This window comes from Thunnus maccoyii, chromosome 24 (assembly GCF_910596095.1).
Source record: "Thunnus maccoyii chromosome 24, fThuMac1.1, whole genome shotgun sequence".
Taxonomy (NCBI): Eukaryota; Metazoa; Chordata; class Actinopteri; order Scombriformes; family Scombridae; genus Thunnus; species Thunnus maccoyii.
In genome coordinates, this window is record NC_056556.1 from 4785414 (window position 1) to 4811194 (window position 25781).

A 25781-nucleotide genomic window follows, 5' to 3' on the forward strand; every position below is an offset into this window, starting at 1 on the left:
TTATCACCGCTAGAGCAGCTGTTTTCTCTCTGCAACCTGTTACCTGTCTAACAAACACCTAAATAAAAACCTGCATTCTGCATTTATACTGTGTCCTACTCAGAGTACAGGAACTATTTCTACTCGCAGGATGCGATTATACTATTTATTGATTATTTGTATCTGTATTTTTTGATAATCCTGATAGTGAATTCATTGTTCAATAACACAGAATATGATCATTTCTTCAGAAGACTGGAAAATATGTATTTGGCTAAATGTTTCAGGGAAAATGGAAATGATGTAATTTATATCAAACCCGACGCTCAGGAATCACGTAACTGAATGGAAATGATGTAAAATATATGTGTTTAACTGTTATTATGGATCAAATTAAAGTCAGGAAGAGTCTGTCTGTCAGCAAGAAACAGTTTAATGGAGGAAATAAATAATGAAAAGAAAAATCCTTCTAATACATGAAGAAAGTTGTTAATGGTTCTTTTGTTGATCAGACCGACAATTTGCAGATTTTAACTATATGATGAATCAGAAAACAAGTAAAGTAGAAAACTTGGGAGTGATACATTTAAATTGAATCTATAATCTGTCTGCACTTCGGTATGAAACTGCAATGATGTATCAGATCAGTCAGATCAGCTGCAGCGTCCAATCAATAACTGATATCCAATAAGGGGGCGTGTCGGCTGGTAAAAGACTGCTCTCATGTTTCCTCGCTCCTCGCTCCTCCGAGCAAAATAAGAGACTTGGGACGCTCGTCAAAATGGCGCATCAAGAACAACTTCCGGTTCAGGCGGGGAGCGAGGAGCGAGGAGCTATAAAATAAGAGACGTGAGACGTACCCACTGTGTGTTTGTTTGTGTGGGTGTGTGTGTTGGCCTGGGCGTGGCTCTCCTGGCTTCCAGCTCTACACTCCTGTCCACAATCAGCTCATCACCTCTCCCAGTCTGCTCACCTGACTCTTATCAGTTCATCAGCTTGCAGTGTATATATACCCCGGCTCTTCATCCACTCATCGCCAGGTTGTTGTTTCTACTCAAGTGGTAGCGTATGCTCCAGGCCTCTCACTTAGATATTGTGATTTCTCCAAGTTTGGATTTTTGCTGACTGCTGTCTCTCTCTCTAGTGCCCCTGGACCATCGCTCACCTGCCTGCCTGCCAGCTTACCTGCTCTCCAGCCCATCACCACCTGCTCCCTTCTGCTAGCCCTTGCCATTCTCCCTCTCTCCTCTCATCCCTCCAGTCCTCTGCCTCAGCCCCAGCCCGCTTCATCTCCACTCCATCCACCTCCATGCCCCCACTTCCCTGGCAATAAAGCCTTATTTCATTCACTGTCACTTTTGTCTGTGTCTGCATTTGGGTCCACCTTGCAACGCCCAACAGAATATAATATAAAATAGATTTATTTGCAACTAAATACTGACAAAGACATATCTGACCAACATTTGTTTGAATAGCAGCAGTTAAAAAACTTCTAATATGGATTCACTGTGTGATAGATGCATCATGGTTGTGACAATTCTTTATTTATTTCACAGAGATGTCAGTAATGCTTCCACCTGTTCAAAAAACATCCACCCAGGACCCGACATCTGTTGTGACCCAAGATACCAGCAATGGAACTGGTGAGAGAAATATTTTCATACCAAATATAAATGATAGCCAAAACCCTGAGAGTAAGAACAACAGACTTTTTTCCTTGAAACGTTATAACTGCAGTAAACTAGAAGTTTCACTGTCTGACAGATGTATTGTAGTTGTGACAATTCTTTTATCATTCAATAGTGATCTCAACAATATCTGAGGTCCATAAAACATCCACCCAGGATCCAACATCTGTTGTGACCCAAGATACCAGCAATGGAACTGGTGAGAGAAATATTATTGTACCCAGTCAGAAAGATGCCAAAGGTTACAGCAGTAAACTAAAACTCTGTGTGATCTGCATGTATTAGATGTATTGTAATTTTGATAGTTCTTTTATCATTTTACAGAGGAGTCAGCAATGATTCTTGATGACCTGGAAACATGCAGACTGCTGATGATTGAACAGACAGCAGATCCAGAAGATGAGGCCCAAAGCTGAAGTACTTTGGGTTCCTTTTTACTGAAAAAACCCTGCAGGATTATACTAAACATAGCGATCATAGTGGTTGTACTGACAATGGCACTCTTCTTTGGTTCAAGAAACAGTACAATTGGTACAACAATTCTAAGGACCGAGATCCTAAGACAACATGTTGTTCTCCTGAGACCACAGCCTGTAATCCTGAAAGGATGGAGCTGAATATTGAACTCTTTCTCCTCTATCCTTCCATGTACAGTCCTGTGAACAACTAGCCAACCATTATCCAAAACATTTCCATTGCATATCATGTGCTCTAGCCAGAGACATTAAATAACATATATATTTAAGTTTCAACAAATTACAGTAGCCTGAATAGTGACAGAAGACGTTGTGTTGTCTCAATAATTTTAAATTATGAGCTCAAAGTATGAACTCACTGACAAAACGAAGGAATTTTCAAATAATATTGACCACATTAACTAGACTAGATATGCCAATTATGCCATCAATGGTTTTGAGGAAAATAGAAAGGGAACTATAATTTTATTATTGATTGTCCAATTTCTTGGCAGCTTTAACATTGACAGGGGACAATGATGACGCATCGGTAACATTAGCTGCGTTAGCTAAGTAGCAAATGTTAGCTAGCTAGCACATTTATTTACCTTTCTTTTTTTCTGTCTTTCCCTCTCTGCTCCATCCTTCCTCTTTTTCCACCGTCCATCTTGCTACTAAGTCATTTAGCCGCAATAAATGCACTTGCTGCCAAAGGAAACGTGTAACTGCCAACTTCTCTCTCTCAGTTCAATTCAATGACAATATAACATTGCTAAAGCATATTTACACAAACTATACGATCATAGCAAACAAATAATAAATAAACAATAAACAAGAGTGTGTCAAACACTGTGTTATTGTCAAGGCTGTTGCTACGATGCTTATGGCTCTTTCGGACTGCTCCTGTCAGTATGCTAATGTTTAGCTATCAAGCTGAAGAGAGAGTCTATCTTTTCTAAAGAGCTCCTTCGTGAAATACCGGGCAACGAAAATGCTGAATTTTGCATACACTGCAAGAGTACATTTTCTGTCATACATTGTTGAAATGCCGATATAAAAGATCATATTAAGACGGCCAAACATAAGCAGTGGCTACAAGTGGGAAGTAGTGATCTCCTTCAGAGGGACAAACGCCACTGACAGCCTTCTGAATACTCCACGTTGGTGTGCTAAGCACTGAAATAAGTTTCCCCCCATCCTGATGAAAATACCTAAGGTACGTGCATAAGCGCATACATGTGCGTGTGCGTGAACGTGCGGAAACGTACACTTAAGGGTCTAGGTTCGGGGGTTTGAAAATATGGTCACCCTAATTAAAACTATGTACTCACTGGAAAAGCTGACCACCCAACTCATTAGAAGATCTTTTATCACAACCAAACACTGACCAATACTTTTTTTAGGTGACCCGAAATAGCAGCAGCTACGTCTATACCCTGTGACTCTCGGGTTACACCATGGTTACATGGTTACAAATGGGACCATGATTTACAAAATGAACATCATGATGTACTGAAAAATACTTGAAACTAGTTATGGAGACTCATTAGGAAAGTGCTCACTGAGGTAATAAATCAAGTGAGAAGTAGGGTCATTTTCTCCTAAACTTCTATACAATCGGACTTCTCTTTGCAGCCAGTGGAGTCGCCCCCTGATGGCCATTAGATAGAATGCAGGTTGAAGGCACTTCTGCATTGGCTTCACTTTTCACGCCAGGAGCTACCCGCTTGGGTTAAGCCCTTCATGTCTAGACGGTAACCCTGGATTTGCAAAAGATTTTGCAAGAGTGATCATTCTACTGTAAATTATTTATAGTGTCTGTGATCTTGCCCTGGACGTAATACAAGAACTCTTATAAAAACAACCTTGCCCTTACTTCACCTTCACTCTCAGCTTCGGCTGTCAGCAGCAACCTTTCCAACTTTTTCACTTTCTGAATACATTTTTAATCTCTATATACTTGAAATTTTTTAAATATTAGAAGAATCACCGTGAATTTACGTGTCTTGCTTGTATTTAAGCCAAACTAAGGACAGGGAAAATGTGGCTGTTTTTCTTTCTGTTCTGGATCGCAGTGAGAGCCAACGCCAGTAAGTTTTCTATAATTTAAACTGTTTATAACTGACATGTTGAGAAAATTATAATATCATGGTTTTATGGTATTTCTTTGCATGTTTTGTGTTATATTTTTCTGTTTCAATTTTAATTTTGTGACCACATCCTCAGGTTAAATAGATAGTCCAGCTTTTTATTACCTATTTACCAATGCACATGCCCACATTTACATCAACTGTGACAACAGGAAAATAGTTAAATATATAATTGTTATATTTATGTGTATTTAATTATTTATTCATTTTATATACATATTTATATATTTACATATTTGTATGTTTATGTATTCATATATTAATTACATTAAGTTGTTATTAATTTATTCACACATTTATAATTGTATTTATTTATATAACTTAGTGTAACTTGCTGTAGCGAAATAAATAAATGTGTCAACTTCATCGATCAAGTCAGGAGCCGGGTTAAAGCCTCTGATTGGTCAGCCTGCAGCCTCAGTTGCTGCATCATCTCCGCGAGAATCGTCAATACATCTTCATTTCTGTGTCAGCCACGGCCGATGCCATTACAGTTTCCTCAGCAAAGCCCTCAAAAGCACAGGAATTGGCATCTGCATGGTGGTATTACACAGCTATGGTTAGAATTTTATCTTTATCTTATCCACAAACAATTTATTTGTCCCGTTTTGCACGTATCAGAGAGAAAAAAACAGACTACATTAATACCATCCCACTTCCTTGTTGGAATTACAGGTAGACATCAGACTTTCTGATCATACTGTCTGCTAATATTTGACTTTTGTTCCAGGTTATTCGTTCCAGTTCAGAGAATACTGGCTGCTGGTTGGGAGGAAGGGCTGTTTCAGCTAGTTACTAAGTGTACAGGAGTTTAACACATTTTAATACACGTTAAAAATTAAACTAAATACAAACTTTTCCCTGAACGCATCACTGCTCTGCGCGCTGTGACAGCAGAGAGAGAGAGATGTTTTGTTTGGCAGCAATTACATTTAGTGCTAAATGACTTAGCAGCTAGATGGACGGTGGAAAAAAGAGGAATACACCCATGAGGTGGGGCAGAGAGATGGAAAGAGAGAAAAAAAGGTAAATAAACGTGCTAGCTAGCTAACTTTTGTTAATTAGCTAACGGAGCTAATGTTACCGATTCGCTATCATCGTCCTCTGGCAATCAATAATAAAAGTGGTAGTTCCCCCTCTAGTTTCCTCAAAATCATTGATGGCATAATTGTCGTACCTAGTCTAGTTAATGTGGTCAGTATTATTTAAATTAATTCGTTTTGTCAGTGAGTTAATACTTTGAGCTCATAATTTAAAATAATTGAGACAACGTCTTCTTACTATTCAGGTTACTGTAATTTGTTGAAACTTAAAGATCTATGTTATTTAATGTTTATGTTGGTTAAAGGGTTATTTTAACCTTTGATGGGTAACTGTTAGTGTATATCAGTAAAGTGAGTAAGGTATTGTGCTCTTGCTCTGTTCTTTGAATAGGTAGAGAGAGTTATTAACTGTATTATATTGGTACATTAAAAGATAAAGGTGTGTTGTGCTCTTGCTTTTTTCTTTTTGAAGGTGGAGAGAGTAACATAGATACCACAGTAGTGGTCGTATTGTTGTCCCCCTCCTTAATGATATGTACCTTTGGTTTTATTTGAGGCTCATAACAATACATTGTACTAAGTAGTTGTTGGCTCATTAGTTTGTTATTCAAATGTACTAAAATTCACCAGAATGCAGGAAATCAAGTCTCCCGGCCTGAATGATTTTCTCTGTTCAGCCCTGGGCCCTGGACACACTCAAACGTCCCCCAAGAACACCTCAATGCCCCCTTCAAAAATATTGCTTCCAGCACCCTTAGATGTTCTCTGAATGCCCCCTGAGGGGGTACCGACTCATTGAGAAATGCAATTTGTTCAGAAAGGTAAAATTATATGATATTTCACTGTAAAGCAAATATGAGATTAGAGAAAATTCTAACAAATAAACAGCAGCAGAATATTTAGCTAGTTTCTTTCTTGTCTGACCCTTTGGGGGGTCTGAACCCTACAGGTTGGGAACTACTGGACTAAACACCAGCTACTTAATTTTTAATTTTTAATATTTTAAATGTATTAATTTAATTAAAAAAGTAATTGGATCCTTCCATTGTTTCCTTTTTTACAAGGTCTGTGTGTTTTGTCTGATTGGCACTTTTTTCTTCCATGTACGGAGGTTTTTAAGGGCTGAAACTAAATATATAATTGCATTAATAACTATATAATTAAATGCTCAAATAAATAACCACTTTTTACATACCACTTTTTGTTCAAATGTAAATAAAAGCTGAGAAATCATTTTTTCCACAATGATGCCTCTTGTACATCGTCTTATTATCTTTTGGGAGAAGCCTGTGTCATTTCCGGTCAAAAAAAACCTTGCTGGTTGAATAAAAGTAACTTTAAGTTAAAATTTGCCAGGGGTATGATTAATTTTGGGTTTGACTGTATTTATTTATTCATTTAGATATATATTTATATATTTACACATTTATTTGTATATTTATTTATTAATTTGTATATTAATTTATTTACTTAATTAGTTTATTCACACATTAATGTATCTGTTTATAATTCCATAGTGTAAGTTGCTGCAGCAAAATAAATAAATGTCAACTTCATCCATCAAAAGTCAGGGGGGCGGGTTAAAGCCTCTGATTGGTCAGCGTGCAGCCTTAGTTCCTGCACAATTTCCATGAGGATCATGAATACAGCTTCATTCATTTCTGTGTCAGTCGGGTCAATATCATTCCAATTCGTTCAGTGAAGCCGTCAATCTGATCTAATAAAGCACAGGAACTGTAATTTGCCTCCATCTGTTCAGCTACAGCCGACACATCTACTATTGTAACACACAAGATTTAATTTAAATCTGCACCAGGTGCTGCCATCTTGAATTAGGCAAAAGCAGCAGATTCAAGTTCAACCACCAATCACAGGGCAGAGTCCGACCCCCTGACTGCTGATGGATGAAGATGACACATTTACTTATTTTGCTGCAGCAAGTTACACTGTGGATAAATAAAAGCATAAATAAATAAATAAATAAATAAAGCTATAAATAAATGTGTGAATAAATGAATAAGTAAATAAATAATTTAATATGTGAATGAATAAATAAGTATATAAATATGTAAATACATAAATATACATATATAAATAAATAAACGCACAAGTAAATTTAACATTTACATATTTAATATATCATTTAAAGTGATTTATTTATTGTGATAATTAAGCATTAGATTATATAATTATTTATTCATTCATGTATTTAAGCATTTTATTATATAATTATTTATGTATTTATATATTTAGTTTCTGCCCTTCCATATAACCTTCCATATAAAATTAGAGCAGGACAAAAACATTTCACCGATTTAAAGCCCAGATGAAACGGCATTTCGACAGTATTTAACTTCCATATTGAGACATATTTCTGAGTGAAACAGGACAGAAAGGCGGTACGTAACATTGGGAGGAATCTGATTTGAACATTGAAAAGTGGGCGTGTCATAATCAATCTGAGCTCTGTGACACTAAAAGTTGAAGATTGATTGATGGGTGGATGTCATGATGTTATTGGTTGAAATTGGTTGGTTCAAGCCTGCGTAAACACACATCATATTTGTTTAACAAGAAGTAAACATGATTGGATTTTGATATAAGAATATAAAGAAATGGATTTTTTTGGCATATATTGTTAAATAGGTGCACAATATGACCGGAGATGTTATCTAAAAGGGTTAAAAAGGCATTTTTCATTTCATGTCGACTTTAAACAGATAAATTTGCATTCACTTGTTTTAAATTTATTTTATTTTTCAGAAGAACCACTCTACGGGAAAACTGGTGACAAAGCTGTTCTCACACCAGACTCTGTAGTGAATCCCATCACCAGTATAGAGTGGAAACATGGACCTGATCTTGCCATGGAGTGGTATGGAGACGAGACTTTCTCCTACCGACAATTCAAAGGTGCCACTTTAATCTAAATCAAGCTGTTTGGTAGCCAGAGATCAATGATTTTTGTTTAAATTAATTATATTTTAAGGAATAGCTTTATCCCAGATATTGGCTATATTAATGGATTGTATAATAATACAGGGGTTTTAATCTGTTTTCTGCACAAATTGAGTTCTTTGAGGAGTATAGCCCAATAAATTTGACAAATACATTATCATTACATTATTACTATATTACATTATCCTTGTAACACCCACCTTAATTACATAATTATCAATGGGTAAATGAATGGAATTAGGGTTATAAAAAGGGATTCATTTGCTTTTTCTGTGGGAAATCAAAACTAGACTTTTATTGTATGAAAATCAGCTGTTCTACGAACATTTTTAGTATTTTAAAGTGCATATTTCTCCAGCTACCCACTCTTAAATGACCAACACTAGAAATAAGTGACTCTAGTTGACAACACACTGTAAGACAACTAAAAATCCCTGTTGAGAAGTTAAACCTGTGCATTTTTGCAGATCGTGGTCGGCTGAACATTTCAAATGGAGCGCTGACGATCACAGGACTGACTCCAGACGACAGCGGCAGCTACACAGTAGAGATCAACAATGAAGTCACCAGCAAGACTCAACTCCTGGTTATCTGTAAGTGGAGGAATTGTGTATGAAGTTTGTCTTAGTTTATCAAAATGGCCCTAAATTCAAAGGAAATATCTTTTTGTTTTGTTTTCTATCAGCTCCTGTCTCTAAACCCACCCTCTCCATATGGTGTGAACCTGAGATGACCTACTGTGTCCTCACCTGTAATGGCAACACCACAGGTGCTGAACCAGTCACCTATAACTGGACATCAGGTGACATGACGTGGTCTTCAACCAAGGAGCACAATATAACAAAGGTAAACACAGGATAATGATGTTTGTGTGTCTGATCAGTAACAGATAAATCATGTTGAAAGAACAAACCAGAATCTAGTCTTTAAATTGATTCACATATTCAGGCATCAGTTGGTGACCAGCTTATTGTTGATAATCTGGACAAACTGTAAAAAGACAAAGTGAGATCCTCAAAAAATCTGTATGTTTGGTTTATGAACTTTCAGCTAATATTGTTTTTCTTCCAATTTCTAGGAAGACAATGAGCTGTGGTTCAGCTGTGTGTTGAAAAACCCAGTCAGCTTCAGTGAATTCAGTGAAATAGTCTTCAACCCCTTCAAGGAAAGTGAGTTATCACACCAACAAATATCTGCTGTGACACATTTAATGTATTCATGCATCTTACTGTTTTTCCTAAACATGACAATGTACAATGTACACGTTTACATGAACTGTGAAACCAGGAAATGTATATTTGAAGTCTATCATACCTGTGAATAGTTGACTGTGAACAGTTTTATAAATCTAGTTTAAGGAATAATGATGTGATGAGGGGTCATAAGGCAGGTGAAGAGTTTTAAAGAGATATTTGTCCCCTAAATTAGAAATAGATTAGAATCAGTGGAAATTAGCTGAGGTGCTTGGGTAACACTTAAAGTCCCCCTATTTAGTATTAATAAGATGTATATAAACATTTATAAACAAACATTTAATAAATGGTTATAACACACTATAATGTAGTTGTAAGTATATGTTAAAAGGATTGGTTCACATTTCAAGTCTGTCTTAAAACAACAGTCAGGAGCCCAAATGAACATGTAAACATGTTTTTCTTGCTGTAATTATTCCTCCTGTTCATACTGACCATTAGAAGATCCCTTCATAATGCACTTACAATGGAAGTGATCAAATCCACAGTCCTCCTTCTGTGCTAAATGTATTTAAAACTTTATCTGAAGCTAATATGAAGCTTCAGCGTCCAAATGAGTCAAATCAAGTAGATATCTTTCAGCGTTACAGTCTTTTTAGTGCCAAAGTTCCTCTTTTTGTTACTATACTTCCACCACAGCTCAACAGGGAAACACTGTCTGAGGAAACACAAAGAGTTTATCTGTAAGTGGAGGAATTGTGTATGAAGTTTGTCTTAGTTTATCAAAATGGCCCTAAATTCAAAGGAAATATCTTTTTGTTTTGTTTTCTATCAGCTCCTGTCTCTAAACCCACCCTCTCCTTATGGTGTGAACCTGAGATGACCTACTGTGTCCTCACCTGTAATGGTAACACCACAGATGCTGAACCGGTCACCTACTGGTGGACGTCAGGTGACATGATGTGGTCTTCAACCAAGGAGCACAATATAACAAAGGTAAACACAGGATAATGATGTTTGTGTGTCTGATCAGTAACAGATAAATCATGTTGAAAGAATAAACCAGAATCTAGTCTTTAAATTGATTCACATATTCAGGCATCAGTTGGTGACCAGCTGAGGCAGAATCCAGGCTGTGCAGTTTAGGATATTCAGACAGTTTAGAATATTTCTGAAAATAGCTTTAACTATATCAGGTATAGTAAATGGTAAATGGACTGTATTTGTATAGCACCTTTCTAGCCTTCCGACCACTCAAAGCGCTTTTACACTACGAATCACATTCACCCATTCATACGCTAAATGGGTACAAGGGCTACCATGCAAGATCCCAACCTGCCAGTTAGAGGAATCTAATCATTCACACACATATCATCAGCCATCAGGAGCAATTTGGGGTTCAGTATCTATCTAGCCAATCTACTGATTAGTGGTTGACCCACTCTACCTCCTGAGCCACATTATTTGTGAAATTAGCTTTAACTATATCTGGTATATTAAATGTGTTGCACATTGTCCCTGGTAAATTAACAGTATATAATTTAATAAACTGAACATCAACATGAACAAACCTGCAGATAATCTAATATTTTATATGAACGTCATAGTTTCACAAAGCATTCAAAGATATTTTGTTACAAGTTTAAACCTTCAGTGTTCAGACATTTTTAAAACTCTGAATATCTCCACATGTGTCATGGCAATAGTAATAAAGCATCACATTAATTAATTTGTAAATTTATTCATTAATTCCTGTGTTTATTGTACAATCGGATATTTATAAATTAAATGATTTATTACTTTTTTGTGACACCTCTATACACCAAGTGTGACTATTACAGTTTTTTGTATCTTTTTGTTTCCCATACAGTCTTGTGTGTGATAAAAATGTGATATTAGAAAACTTGACAGGTTTCTCTGTTAATTACTTTTATCTATTTGTGATACAGAGAAAAAATCAAAAAGATGTTAGAAATTGCCCAAATAAGGTTTTAGTATTCTACCAAATCATACTAGTATACTATAATTTATACTGGATAATTCAGTCTTGCTGACGTGCTAAATAGTGGATTACAGCATATATAGTGAAAAGCTGATGACTAAATGACTAAGTAGCAACATCACGGTGTTGTCTCTGATGTTATTGTTGGTAATCTGGACATACTGTAAAAAGACAAAGTGAGCTCCTCAAAAGATTTGTATTTTTGGATTATGATCTTTCAGCTAATAATGTTTTTCTCCCAATTTCTAGGAAAACAATGAGCTGTGGTTCAGCTGTGCGTTGAAAAACCCAGTCAGCTTCAGTGAATTCAGTGAAAAAGTCTTCAACCCCTTCATCAAAAGTAAGTCATCACACCAACAAATATCTGCTGTAACACATTTAATGTATTGATGTATCTTACTGTTTTTCCTAAACATGACAATGTACTCAATGCCCTCATAGGAGTTACAAAACATGTTCTAACAGCATTAAATGACTAAATGATGAGCTTTGAGTTTATTATTTTTCTGTATTGGGTCACCTCAGAGTGCATTATCAAAGATGAGATCAGCTAATGACATTTGAATACAATACAGTGTCCTTGTAAACTATTTGTTGTTTTAATTATTTATTTACTCTTTCTTTGTAGGGGATTGGACATGGATGTACAGCCTGATAGGAGTGATTCTGGTTGTGTGCATCATCGGCTTCTTAATATACAAATTCAGAAAAGGTAAGAACTCACAAAATATTTTATTTATTTATTTTGGTCTGATATAAATCAAATCTTTGACTTGAATTTACATTCTTTATATTTCTTTAGGTGTGGTATATTAATATTTATGTAAATTTGACTGATAATGTTAATCTAGTTGTGCATCATACATATTCAAGTTCTTTCAAGAGTGTGATTCTACCAACAATATTAGTCCTGATGATGTATTTTCATGCTAAGAGACAGGAAGTTTCTATCCTCATGCAAACATCCACAACCACAACCAACACCAAGAGATTCTCTCCAGATGTTTCATGAATCTGCATAAAAGGATGTTTCAGGGTCGACTTGTTGTCTTAGTGGTTAAAGCTCATAACAAATAACTGCAACATCTCTACCTTTCATGTCTCCATCTACACTACTGAAGGCAAAAATGCTAATTAAGTTAGCTTACTTTGAATAAAATAATACATTTTATGGCTTTTGTACAGAAAGCTGTAAATAAGGAACAAAAACAAGGTAGCAAGGTAGTAAAATTAGATTGTAGGAAAATAATAGGATTCAGGATTCAGGGTTAAGATGCGGACCATGAACCGCAGTATCTCTCAGATCAGGCAATTTTCCTGTGTCAATATATTTAATGGAAATATGCTACTAATTAGTTTTTTTTTTTAGTGTAAAATCACAAAGTGTTAAAAAAGAAAAGAGATAACCTGCATCCTGTGATGTGAGTGTTCGTGGGGGAATGTGAGGTCTGAGAAGTTTTGACAGGTCAGGAGGTAATAGGTAGCAGTTTGTAGTTTGACTTGAATGAAACCGTAAACCAGTGAATCAGAAGAATTGTAGCAGCTGCATTTTGGACTTGTTGGATCTTTTTAATAGTACAGAATACAAGACCTGAATGAGCATGAATGAGAATTTCTGCATCTGACTGTGTTAGAAATGGGTGAACTTGGACGATGTGACAGAGGTGGAAGAAAACTACTTTAGTGATGTTGCTGATGTTTCCCTCAAATCTAAGATAAATGAAATTACAGGACTTCTTTATCTCTTGTGCTTAGTGGCAACATCAGAAGACAACTTCCTAATCAGAGCTGAAAATGTAAAGTAGAGGTTCATTGATAAACACACTGAAAGGCACCAGAGACAGTTTGCCTTTCTGTATCTACAAATGTATTATTAATACCCATGTTGCACAAGTTTGACATTCACAAAAGAAAATGTAACTTATAAAACCTAATCATGAAACAAAACATGATTAATGAAGAATTCCAGTGAGTTAACACACACTTATTCGTCTTCTGTACAGGAGCTGCTGAAAGGAGAGGGCAAGGTAAGATAGAACATTTTCACTTTGGTCACCTATTTGTCTTTAATAATTGTAGAGTATTTAACATGACAATATTTTAAATAATGTTCTGTTTTCATGATTCCAGCACTTTAAAAGTAATTAATATCTAAACTTTTACAAGCAAAAGCCAGTGTTTCAAATGCATTCAATGTACTTTTTCTTTTTAATAGCTGAATTTTAAGAATCAATTAAATAAAAAAGTCTGAAATTGGACACATTGTTAGTTTTGTTGATTTAGTAATGTGATGTTTTCCTAACAGACAAATGAAGTTTTACAGTCATCAATCATACTGCTGTTAGTTTTAACAGATAAAATGAAAACATGTATTCTGACAAATAGATTTATTTGCAACTAAATACTGACAAAGACATATCTGACCAACATTTGTTTGAATAGCAGCAGTTAAAAAACTTCTAATATGGATCACTGTGTGATAGATGCATCATGGTTGTGACAATGCTTTGTTTATTTCACAGAGCATCAAGAAAGGTCGGATAAGGGTAAGAACAACTTTTTTTCTTGAACCGTTATAACTGCAGTAAACTAGAAGTTTGACTGTCTGACAGATGTATTGTGGTTGTGACAATTCTTTTATCATTTAATACTGATCTCAACAATTTCTGAGGTCCATAAAACATCCACCCAGGACCTTGAAACTCTCAATATATTTAATGGAAATATGACAATAATTAGTTTATTTTTTAGTGTCAAATCACAAAAGAAGAAAGAAGACAATTACAGAAATAGAAAATAATAACAACATACTACATTATATTAAACATACATGATACTATTGAGTTATAGGAGTGGCAAAAATTGGATTTAAGAGGTGAAGCGTCAACCATGAACCACAACGTCCCTGATTCATGTTTGATTAGGGACCTTTATTGATTGTTGTTCTCCATCTCTCTCTCCCCCCGTCCCTCATTTTCTGTCATCTCTTCACTGATACTAATCAATAATCAATAAAAGCATAGAACGCCCAAGAATGTATTTCTTAAATAAAATTTGAATGGTTTAATCTTTGGAATAATGAGATAACCTGCATCCTGTGATGTGAGTGTACGTGGGGGAATGTGAGGTCTGAGAAGTTTTGACAGGTCAGGAGGTAATAGGTAGCAGTTTGTAGTTTGACTTGAATGAAACGGTAAACCAGTGAATCAGAAGAATTGTAGCAGCTGCATTTTGGACTTGTTGGATCTTTTTAATAGTACAGAATACAAGACCTGAATGAGCATGAATGAGAATTTCTGCATCTGACTGTGTTAGAAATGGGTGAACTTGGACGATGTGTCAGAGGTGGAAGAAAACTACTTTAGTGATGTTGCTGATGTGTCCCTCAAATCTAAGATAAATGAAATTACAGGACTTCTTTATCTCTTGTGCTTAGTGGCAACATCAGAAGACAACTTCCTAATCAGAGCTGAAAATGTAAAGTAGAGGTTCATTGATAAACACACTGAAAGGCACCAGAGACAGTTTGCCTTTCTGTATCTACAAATGTATTATTAATACCCATGTTGCACAAGTTTGACATTCACAAAAGAAAATGTAACTTATAAAACCTAATCATGAAACAAAACATGATTAATGAAGAATTCCAGTGAGTTAACACACACTTATTCGTCTTCTGTACAGGAGCTGCTGAAAGGAGAGGGCAAGGTAAGATAGAACATTTTCACTTTGGTCACCTATTTGTCTTTAATAATTGTAGAGTATTTAACATGACAATATTTTAAATAATGTTCTGTTTTCATGATTCCAGCACTTTAAAAGTAATTAATATCTAAACTTTTACAAGCAAAAGCCAGTGTTTCAAATGCATTCAATGTACTTTTTCTTTTTAATAGCTGAATTTTAAGAATCAATTAAATAAAAAAGTCTGAAATTGGACACATTGTTAGTTTTGTTGATTTAGTAATGTGATGTTTTCCTAACAGACAAATGAAGTTTTACAGTCATCAATCATACTGCTGTTAGTTTTAACAGATAAAATGAAAACATGTATTCTGACAAATAGATTTATTTGCAACTAAATACTGACAAAGACATATCTGACCAACATTTGTTTGAATAGCAGCAGTTAAAAAACTTCTAATATGGATTCACTGTGTGATCGATGCATCATGGTTGTGACAATGCTTTGTTTATTTCACAGAGCGTCAAGAAAGGTTGGATAAGGGTAAGAACAACTTTTTTTCTTGAACCGTTATAACTGCAGTAAACTAGAAGTTTGACTGTCTGACAGATGTATTGTGGTTGTGACAATTCTTTTATCATTTAATACTGATCTCAACAATTTCTGAGGTCCATAAAACATCCACCCAGGACCTGGAAACTCTCAATATATTTAATGGAAATATGACAATAATTAGTTTATTTTTTAGTGTCAAATCACAAAAGAAGAAAGAAGACAATTACAGAAATAGAAAATAATAACAACATACTACATTATATTAAACATACATGATACTATTGAGTTATAGGAGTGGCAAAAATTGGATTTAAGAGGTGAAGCGTCGACCATGAACCACAACGTCCCTGATTCATGTTTGATTAGGGACCTTTATTGATTGTTGTTCTCCATCTCTCTCTCCCCCCGTCCCTCATTTTCTGTCATCTCTTCACTGATACTAATCAATAATCAATAAAAGCATAGAACGCCCAAGAATGTATTTCTTAAATAAAATTTGAATGGTTTAATCTTTGGAATAATGAGATAACCTGCATCCTGTGATGTGAGTGTTCGTGGGGGAATGTGAGGTCTGAGAAGTTTTGACAGGTCAGGAGGTAATAGGTAGCAGTTTGTAGTTTGACTTGAATGAAACGGTAAACCAGTGAATCAGAAGAATTGTAGCAGCTGCATTTTGGACTTGTTGGATCTTTTTAATAGTACAGAATACAAGACCTGAATGAGCATGAATGAGAATTTCTGCATCTGACTGTGTTAGAAATGGGTGAACTTGGACGATGTGTCAGAGGTGGAAGAAAACTACTTTAGTGATGTTGCTGATGTGTCCCTCAAATCTAAGATAAATGAAATTACAGGACTTCTTTATCTCTTGTGCTTAGTGGCAACATCAGAAGACAACTTCCTAATCAGAGCTGAAAATGTAAAGTAGAGGTTCATTGATAAACACACTGAAAGGCACCAGAGACAGTCTGCCTTTCTGTATCTACAAATGTATTATTAATACCCATGTTGCACAAGTTTGACATTCACAAAAGAAAATGTAACTTATAAAACCTAATCATGAAACAAAACATGATTAATGAAGAATTCCAGTGAGTTAACACACACTTATTCGTCTTCTGTACAGGAGCTGCTGAAAGGAGAGGGCAAGGTAAGATAGAACATTTTCACTTTGGTCACCTATTTGTCTTTAATAATTGTAGAGTATTTAACATGACAATATTTTAAATAATGTTCTGTTTTCATGATTCCAGCACTTTAAAAGTAATTAATATCTAAACTTTTACAAGCAAAAGCCAGTGTTTCAAATGCATTCAATGTACTTTTTCTTTTTAATAGCTGAATTTTAAGAATCAATTAAATAAAAAAGTCTGAAATTGGACACATTGTTAGTTTTGTTGATTTAGTAATGTGATGTTTTCCTAACAGACAAATGAAGTTTTACAGTCATCAATCATACTGCTGTTAGTTTTAACAGATAAAATGAAAACATGTATTCTGACAAATAGATTTATTTGCAACTAAATACTGACAAAGACATATCTGACCAACATTTGTTTGAATAGCAGCAGTTAAAAAACTTCTAATATGGATTCACTGTGTGATCGATGCATCATGGTTGTGACAATGCTTTGTTTATTTCACAGAGCGTCAAGAAAGGTCGGATAAGGGTAAGAACAACTTTTTTTCTTGAACCGTTATAACTGCAGTAAACTAGAAGTTTGACTGTCTGACAGATGTATTGTGGTTGTGACAATTCTTTTATCATTTAATACTGATCTCAACAATTTCTGAGGTCCATAAAACATCCACCCAGGACCTGGAAACTCTCAATATATTTAATGGAAATATGACAATAATTAGTTTATTTTTTAGTGTCAAATCACAAAAGAAGAAAGAAGACAATTACAGAAATAGAAAATAATAACAACATACTACATTATATTAAACATACATGATACTATTGAGTTATAGGAGTGGCAAAAATTGGATTTAAGAGGTGAAGCGTCGACCATGAACCACAACGTCCCTGATTCATGTTTGATTAGGGACCTTTATTGATTGTTGTTCTCCATCTCTCTCTCCCCCCGTCCCTCATTTTCTGTCATCTCTTCACTGATACTAATCAATAATCAATAAAAGCATAGAACGCCCAAGAATGTATTTCTTAAATAAAATTTGAATGGTTTAATCTTTGGAATAATGAGATAACCTGCATCCTGTGATGTGAGTGTTCGTGGGGGAATGTGAGGTCTGAGAAGTTTTGACAGGTCAGGAGGTAATAGGTAGCAGTTTGTAGTTTGACTTGAATGAAACCGTAAACCAGTGAATCAGAAGAATTGTAGCAGCTGCATTTTGGACTTGTTGGATCTTTTTAATAGTACAGAATACAAGACCTGAATGAGCATGAATGAGAATTTCTGCATCTGACTGTGTTAGAAATGGGTGAACTTGGACGATGTGACAGAGGTGGAAGAAAACTACTTTAGTGATGTTGCTGATGTGTCCCTCAAATCTAAGATAAATGAAATTACAGGACTTCTTTATCTCTTGTGCTTAGTGGCAACATCAGAAGACAACTTCCTAATCAGAGCTGAAAATGTAAAGTAGAGGTTCATTGATAAACACACTGAAAGGCACCAGAGACAGTCTGCCTTTCTGTATCTACAAATGTATTATTAATACCCATGTTGCACAAGTTTGACATTCACAAAAGAAAATGTAACTTATAAAACCTAATTATGAAACAAAACATGATCAATGAAGAATTCCAGTGAGTTAACACACACTTATTCGTCTTCTGTACAGGAGCTGCTGAAAGGAGAAGGCAAGGTAAGAGAGAACATTTTCACTTTGGTCACCTATTTGTCTTTAATAATTGTAGAGTATTTAACATGACAATATTTTAAATAATGTTCTGTTTTCATGATTCCAGCACTTTAAAAGTAATTAATATCTAAACTTTTACAAGCAAAAGCCAGTGTTTCAAATGCATTCAATGTACTTTTTCTTTTTAATTGCTGAATTTTAAGAATCAATTAAATAAAAAAGTCTGAAATTGGACACATTGTTAGTTGTTGATTTAGTAATGTGATGTTTTCCTAACAGACAAATGAAGTTTTACAGTCATCAATCATACTGCTGTTAGTTTTAACAGATAAAATGAAAACATGTATTCTGACAAATAGATTTATTTGCAACTAAATACTGACAAAGACATATCTGACCAACATTTGTTTGAATAGCAGCAGTTAAAAAACTTCTAATATGGATTCACTGTGTGATCGATGCATCATGGTTGTGACAATGCTTTGTTTATTTCACAGAGCGTCAAGAAAGGTCGGATAAGGGTAAGAACAACTTTTTTTCTTGAACCGTTATAACTGCAGTAAACTAGAAGTTTGACTGTCTGACAGATGTATTGTGGTTGTGACAATTCTTTTATCATTTAATACTGATCTCAACAATTTCTGAGGTCCATAAAACATCCACCCAGGACCTGGAAACTCTCAATATATTTAATGGAAATATGACAATAATTAGTTTATTTTTTAGTGTCCAATCACAAAAGAAGAAAGAAGACAATTACAGAAATAGAAAATAATAACAACATACTACATTATATTAAACATACATGATACTATTGAGTTATAGGAGTGGCAAAAATTGGATTTAAGAGGTGAAGCGTCGACCATGAACCACAACGTCCCTGATTCATGTTTGATTAGGGACCTTTATTGATTGTTGTTCTCCATCTCTCTCCCCCCGTCCCTCATTTTCTGTCATCTCTTCACTGATACTAATCAATAATCAATAAAAGCATAGAACGCCCAAGAATGTATTTCTTAAATAAAATTTGAATGGTTTAATCTTTGGAATAATGAGATAACCTGCATCCTGTGATGTGAGTGTTCGTGGGGGAATGTGAGGTCTGAGAAGTTTTGACAGGTCAGGAGGTAATAGGTAGCAGTTTGTAGTTTGACTTGAATGAAACCGTAAACCAGTGAATCAGAAGAATTGTTGCAGCTGCATTTTGGACTTGTTGGATCTTTTTAATAGTACAGAATACAAGACCTGAATGAGCATGAATGAGAATTTCTGCATCTGACTGTGTTAGTAATGGGTGAACTTGGACGATGTGTCAGAGGTGGAAGAAAACTACTTTAGTGATGTTGCTGATGTGTCCCTCAAATCTAAGATAAATGAAATTACAGGACTTCTTTATCTCTTGTGCTTAGTGGCAACATCAGAAGACAACTTCCTAATCAGAGCTGAAAATGTAAAGTAGAGGTTCATTGATAAACACACTGAAAGGCACCAGAGACAGTCTGCCTTTCTGTATCTACAAATGTATTATTAATACCCATGTTGCACAAGTTTGACATTCACAAAAGAAAATGTAACTTATAAAATCTAATCATGAAACAAAACATGATCAATGAAGAATTCCAGTGAGTTAACACACACTTATTCATCTTCTGTACAGGAGCTGCTGAAAGGAGAGGGCAAGGTAAGATAGAACATTTTCACTTTGGTCACCTATTTGTCTTTAATAATTGTAGAGTATTTAACATGACAATATTTTAAATAATGTTCTGTTTTCATGATTCCAGCACTTAAAAGTAATTAATATCTAAGCTTTTACTAGCAAAAGCCAGTGTTTCAAATGCATTCAATGTACTTTTTCTTTTTAATTGCTGAATTTTAAGAATCATTTAAATAAAAAAGTCTCAAATTGGACACATTGTTAGTTGTTGTTGATTTAGTAATGTGATGTTTTCCTAACAGACAAATGAAGTTTTACAGTCATCAATCATACTGCTGTTAGTTTTAACAGATAAAATTAAAATATGTATTCTGACAAATAGATTTATTTGCAACTAAATACTGACAAAGACATATCTGACCAACATTTGTTTGAAAAGCAGCAGTTAAACTTCTAATATGGATTCACTGTGTGATAGATGCATCATGGTTGTGACAATGCTTTGTTTATTTCACAGAGCATCTAGAAAGGTTGGATAAGGGTAAGAACAACTTTTTTGTCTTGAACCGTTATAACTGCAGTAAACTAGAAGTTTGACTGTCTGACAGATGTATTGTGGTTGTGACAATTCTTTTATCATTTAATACTGATCTCAACAATTTCTGAGGTCCATAAAACATCCACCCAGGACCTGGAAACTCTCAATATATTTAATGGAAATATGACAATAATTAGTTTATTTTTTGTGTAAGAAAGACAATTACAGAAAGAGAAAATAATAACAACATACATTATATTAAACATACATGATACTATTGAGTTATAGGAGTGGCAAAAATTGGATTTAAGAGGTGAAGCGTCGACCATGAACCACAACGTCCCTGATTCATGTTTGATTAGGGACCTTTATTGATTGTTGTTCTCCATCTCTCTCTGCCCCCATCCCTCATTTTCTGTCATCTCTCCACTGATACTAATCAATAATCAATAAAAGCATCGAATGCCCAAAACATTATTACATAAATAAAATGTGAATGGTGTAATCTTTGGAATAATGAGATAACCTGCATCCTGTGATGTGAGTGTACGTGGGGGAATGTGAGGTCTGAGAAGTTTTGACAGGTCAGGAGGTAATAGGTAGCAGTGATGTTGCTGATGTGTCCCTCAAATCTAAGATAAATGAAATTACAGGACTTCTTTATCTCTTGTGCTTAGTGGCAACATCAGAAGACAACTTCCTAATCAGAGTTGCAAATGTAAAGTAGAGGTTCATTGATAAACACACTGAAAGGCACCAGAGACAGTCTGCCTTTCTGTATCTGTATGTCTGAAGTCTTTGAAGCCATAAAAAAGTCTTGAAGGTTCGATATTTAAAAGGTCAAGACCAGGCGAGTCTTCAGCTGTACTGCAGAGACTGTGTGTTGTCACTAAACTAAAACGTATGACTCATTACATTTTCTTTGGCTGATTCTTCCTCACCTCTGAGAACATTGTCAGAGTATTAGGAAAACCCATCTCTCATGACTCTACACATATTGTCCACTATGTTAATACTATTAATATTGTTCTATTTGTTAATGAGAACCTGTGTTTGTAAAGGCCACCTTCAACATCTATAATTAATTCAGGTATTTAATCTCTACAACTTTCTCAACTAAACAAAACCACCAGATAAAAGAGCAGTTATGAATGTTACAAATGTATTATTAATACCCATGTTGCACAAGTTTGACATTCACAAAAGAAAATGTAACTTATAAAACCTAATTATGAAACAAAACATGATCAATGAAGAATTCCAGTGAGTTAACACACACTTATTCGTCTTCTATACAGGAGCTGCTGAAAGGAGAAGGCAAGGTAAGAGAGAACATTTTCACTTTGGTCACCTATTTGTCTTTAATAATTGTAGAGTATTTAACATGACAATATTTTAAATAATGTTCTGTTTTCATGATTCCAGCACTTTAAAAGTAATTAATATCTAAACTTTTACAAGCAAAAGCCAGTGTTTCAAATGCATTCAATGTACTTTTTCTTTTTAATTGCTGAATTTTAAGAATCAATTAAATAAAAAAGTCTGAAATTGGACACATTGTTAGTTGTTGATTTAGTAATGTGATGTTTTCCTAACAGACAAATGAAGTTTTACAGTCATCAATCATACTGCTGTTAGTTTTAACAGATAAAATGAAAACATGTATTCTGACAAATAGATTTATTTGCAACTAAATACTGACAAAGACATATCTGACCAACATTTGTTTGAATAGCAGCAGTTAAAAAACTTCTAATATGGATTCACTGTGTGATCGATGCATCATGGTTGTGACAATGCTTTGTTTATTTCACAGAGCGTCAAGAAAGGTCGGATAAGGGTAAGAACAACTTTTTTTCTTGAACCGTTATAACTGCAGTAAACTAGAAGTTTGACTGTCTGACAGATGTATTGTGGTTGTGACAATTCTTTTATCATTTAATACTGATCTCAACAATTTCTGAGGTCCATAAAACATCCACCCAGGACCTGGAAACTCTCAATGTATTTAATGGAAATATGACAATAATTAGTTTATTTTTTAGTGTCAAATCACAAAAGAAGAAAGAAGACAATTACAGAAATAGAAAATAATAACAACATACTACATTATATTAAACATACATGATACTATTGAGTTATAGGAGTGGCAAAAATTGGATTTAAGAGGTGAAGCGTCGACCATGAACCACAACGTCCCTGATTCATGTTTGATTAGGGACCTTTATTGATTGTTGTTCTCCATCTCTCTCTCCCCCCGTCCCTCATTTTCTGTCATCTCTTCACTGATACTAATCAATAATCAATAAAAGCATAGAACGCCCAAGAATGTATTTCTTAAATAAAATTTGAATGGTTTAATCTTTGGAATAATGAGATAACCTGCATCCTGTGATGTGAGTGTACGTGGGGGAATGTGAGGTCTGAGAAGTTTTGACAGGTCAGGAGGTAATAGGTAGCAGTTTGTAGTTTGACTTGAATGAAACCGTAAACCAGTGAATCAGAAGAATTGTAGCAGCTGCATTTTGGACTTGTTGGATCTTTTTAATAGTACAGAATACAAGACCTGAATGAGCATGAATGAGAATTTCTGCATCTGACTGTGTTAGAAATGGGTGAACTTGGACGATGTGACAGAGGTGGAAGAAAACTACTTTAGTGATGTTGCTGATGTGTCCCTCAAATCTAAGATAAATGAAATTACAGGACTTCTTTATCTCTTGTGCTTAGTGGCAACATCAGAAGACAACTTCCTAATCAGAGCTGAAAATGTAAAGTAGAGGTTCATTGATAAACACACTGAAAGGCACCAGAGACAGTCTGCCTTTCTGTATCTGTATGTCTTATCTGTTTTCATGCATCCAGCACTTAAAAGTAATTAATATTTAAACTTTTACAAAAAACAGTGTTTCAAATGTAACTTATAAAACCTAATTATGAAACAAAACATGATTAATGAAGAATTCCAGTGAGTTAACACACACTTATTCATCTTCTGTACAGGAGCTGCTGAAAGGAGAGGGCAAGGTAAGATAGAACATTTTCACTTTGGTCACCTATTTGTCTTTAATAATTGTAGAGTATTTAACATGACAATATTTTAAATAATGTTCTGTTTTCATGCATCCAGCACTTAAAAGTAATTAATATCTAAACTTTTACAAGCAAAAACCAGTGTTTCAAATGCATTCAATGTACTTTTTTTGCTGAATTTTAAAAATCAATTAAATAAAAAAGTCTCATATTGGACACATTGTTAGTTGTTGTTGATTTAGTAATGTGATGTTTTCCTAACAGACAAATGAAGTTTTACAGTCATCAATCATACTGCTGTTAGTTTTAACAGATAAAATGAAAACATGTATTCTGACAAATAGATTTATTTGTAACTAAATACTGACAAAGACATATCTGACCAACATTTGTTTGAATAGCAGCAGTTAAAAAACTTCTAATATGGATTCACTGTGTGATAGATGCATCATGGTTGTGACAATTCTTTATTTATTTCACAGAGATGCTAGAAATGCTTCCACCTGTCCAAAACCCATCCATCCAGGACTCGACACCTGTTGCAGATCCCAGTAATGAAACTGCCGAGAGAAATGTTATTGTATCCAGTCAGAATGATACCAAAAATTACAGCAGCAACAGCAGTAAACTAAAACTCTGTGTGACTTTACAGAGAAGTCAGCAATGATTCCTGATGACCTGGATACACGCTGCTGATGGATGAACAGACAGCAGATCCAGAAGATGAGGCCCAAAGCTGAAGTACTTTGGGTTTGTTTTTACTAAAAAAAACCCTGCAGGATTATACCAAACAACAGATTTGTTGTCTGTCAGGACAGAAGTTCAGGGTTTCATCACTGAATGTAACTGCTTTGGGCTGATCCTTCCCAACAGATGTGACTACAAGCAGAGTTAAATGCTGACAGCTGTGAGCAGAACTGTGTGAAATACCTGCAGCCAGGTGGAGGTTTGTGGTTGTGCATCTCTAAATTAATTTATTAAGTTGGCAGTGGTTACTGTATTTGAGTTATTGTGTTTTTGTTCATCTAAATCTCTTTATTTTGCATTTGGATCTGTTTCATTGTCTCTTTCATGAGCTGTAATTTAGTCAATATGCACTTTTGCTTTTTATTATTTCATTTTTTGTTGTATTGTATTTATTGGGACCATGTACAGTGTTTAACATAAATGTTAACATTTGATGTACTGCATCAGAGCTAATTTTCATCTGTAGTTCCTTACAATTAAAACATATAACAGCACAATAACAAACAATACAAAGCAAATAACACACAGGAGACATTATACAAAATACAAAGCTACATAAAATGACACATGTAACTTATATTTAAGTCTATAAAAGAAAAGAAGAAACTAATGTTATTTTGTGATGCCTTTGAACTCATAATATCTACCAACATGAGCATTTGGTGGCACAATATTAAGACTCAGTGTCAAGTGAACTCAGAGCTGAGATGTGATTTATTCTTTGATCAATTCTTACTTGAAAAGGCTGATTTCTTTTGTACTTAGTGTATTTTTCATACTTCCAAGTGAACCTATTAAGAAATCCTCTAACCTTTACCAGAGCCAAATTAAATACAGTACATATTCAGCTCATGAAGGTCAGATGATTACTGGCTTCTACAGTAAGTTCTGAGGTCTGAGGAACATTTTAAACTGCTAACATGCCAAAGAGAAGAAACAAGTTGTTGATTGTAGAAGTAAAAACTTCTGCAGATGATCCAGAACGTGGCGGCACGTCTGGTCTTCAACAAGCCCAAAACAGCACACGTCACCCTGCTGTTCATGTCCCTCCACTGGCTCCCAGTTGCTGCTCACATCAAATTCAAAACCCTGACGCTCGCTTATAAAACAGCAACTTAAACGGCTCCCACCTACCTGAACTCTCTCATTCAGGTCTACACTCCCTCCTGCTCACTACGCTCTGCCAATGAAAGGCGCCTGGTACCACAACAGGGCTCTAAGTCACTACTAGACTCTTCTCTTCTGTAGTTCCTCGGTGGTGGAACGAGT

At 35.0% G+C, this 25781-nt stretch overlaps 1 protein-coding gene across 1 annotated transcript in view; it reads left to right on the forward strand.

Moving 5' to 3' along the window:
* Window positions 1–24519, forward strand: part of LOC121892015 — a 42731-nt gene extending 18212 nt beyond the window's left edge. Inside the window, exons 13-27 of the mRNA XM_042404772.1 lie at window positions 11718–11808; window positions 12097–12180; window positions 13472–13495; window positions 13991–14014; window positions 16835–16858; window positions 17355–17378; window positions 18517–18540; window positions 19035–19058; window positions 20195–20218; window positions 20712–20735; window positions 22031–22054; window positions 22549–22572; window positions 23736–23759; window positions 24248–24316; window positions 24418–24519. Coding sequence (XP_042260706.1) covers window positions 11718–11808; window positions 12097–12180; window positions 13472–13495; window positions 13991–14014; window positions 16835–16858; window positions 17355–17378; window positions 18517–18540; window positions 19035–19058; window positions 20195–20218; window positions 20712–20735; window positions 22031–22054; window positions 22549–22572; window positions 23736–23759; window positions 24248–24316; window positions 24418–24461 — 552 coding nt within the window. The 3' untranslated portion in view covers window positions 24462–24519. The remainder of the gene's footprint in view (window positions 1–11717; window positions 11809–12096; window positions 12181–13471; window positions 13496–13990; window positions 14015–16834; window positions 16859–17354; window positions 17379–18516; window positions 18541–19034; window positions 19059–20194; window positions 20219–20711; window positions 20736–22030; window positions 22055–22548; window positions 22573–23735; window positions 23760–24247; window positions 24317–24417) is intronic.
* Window positions 24520–25781: the final 1262 nt, after the last annotated feature.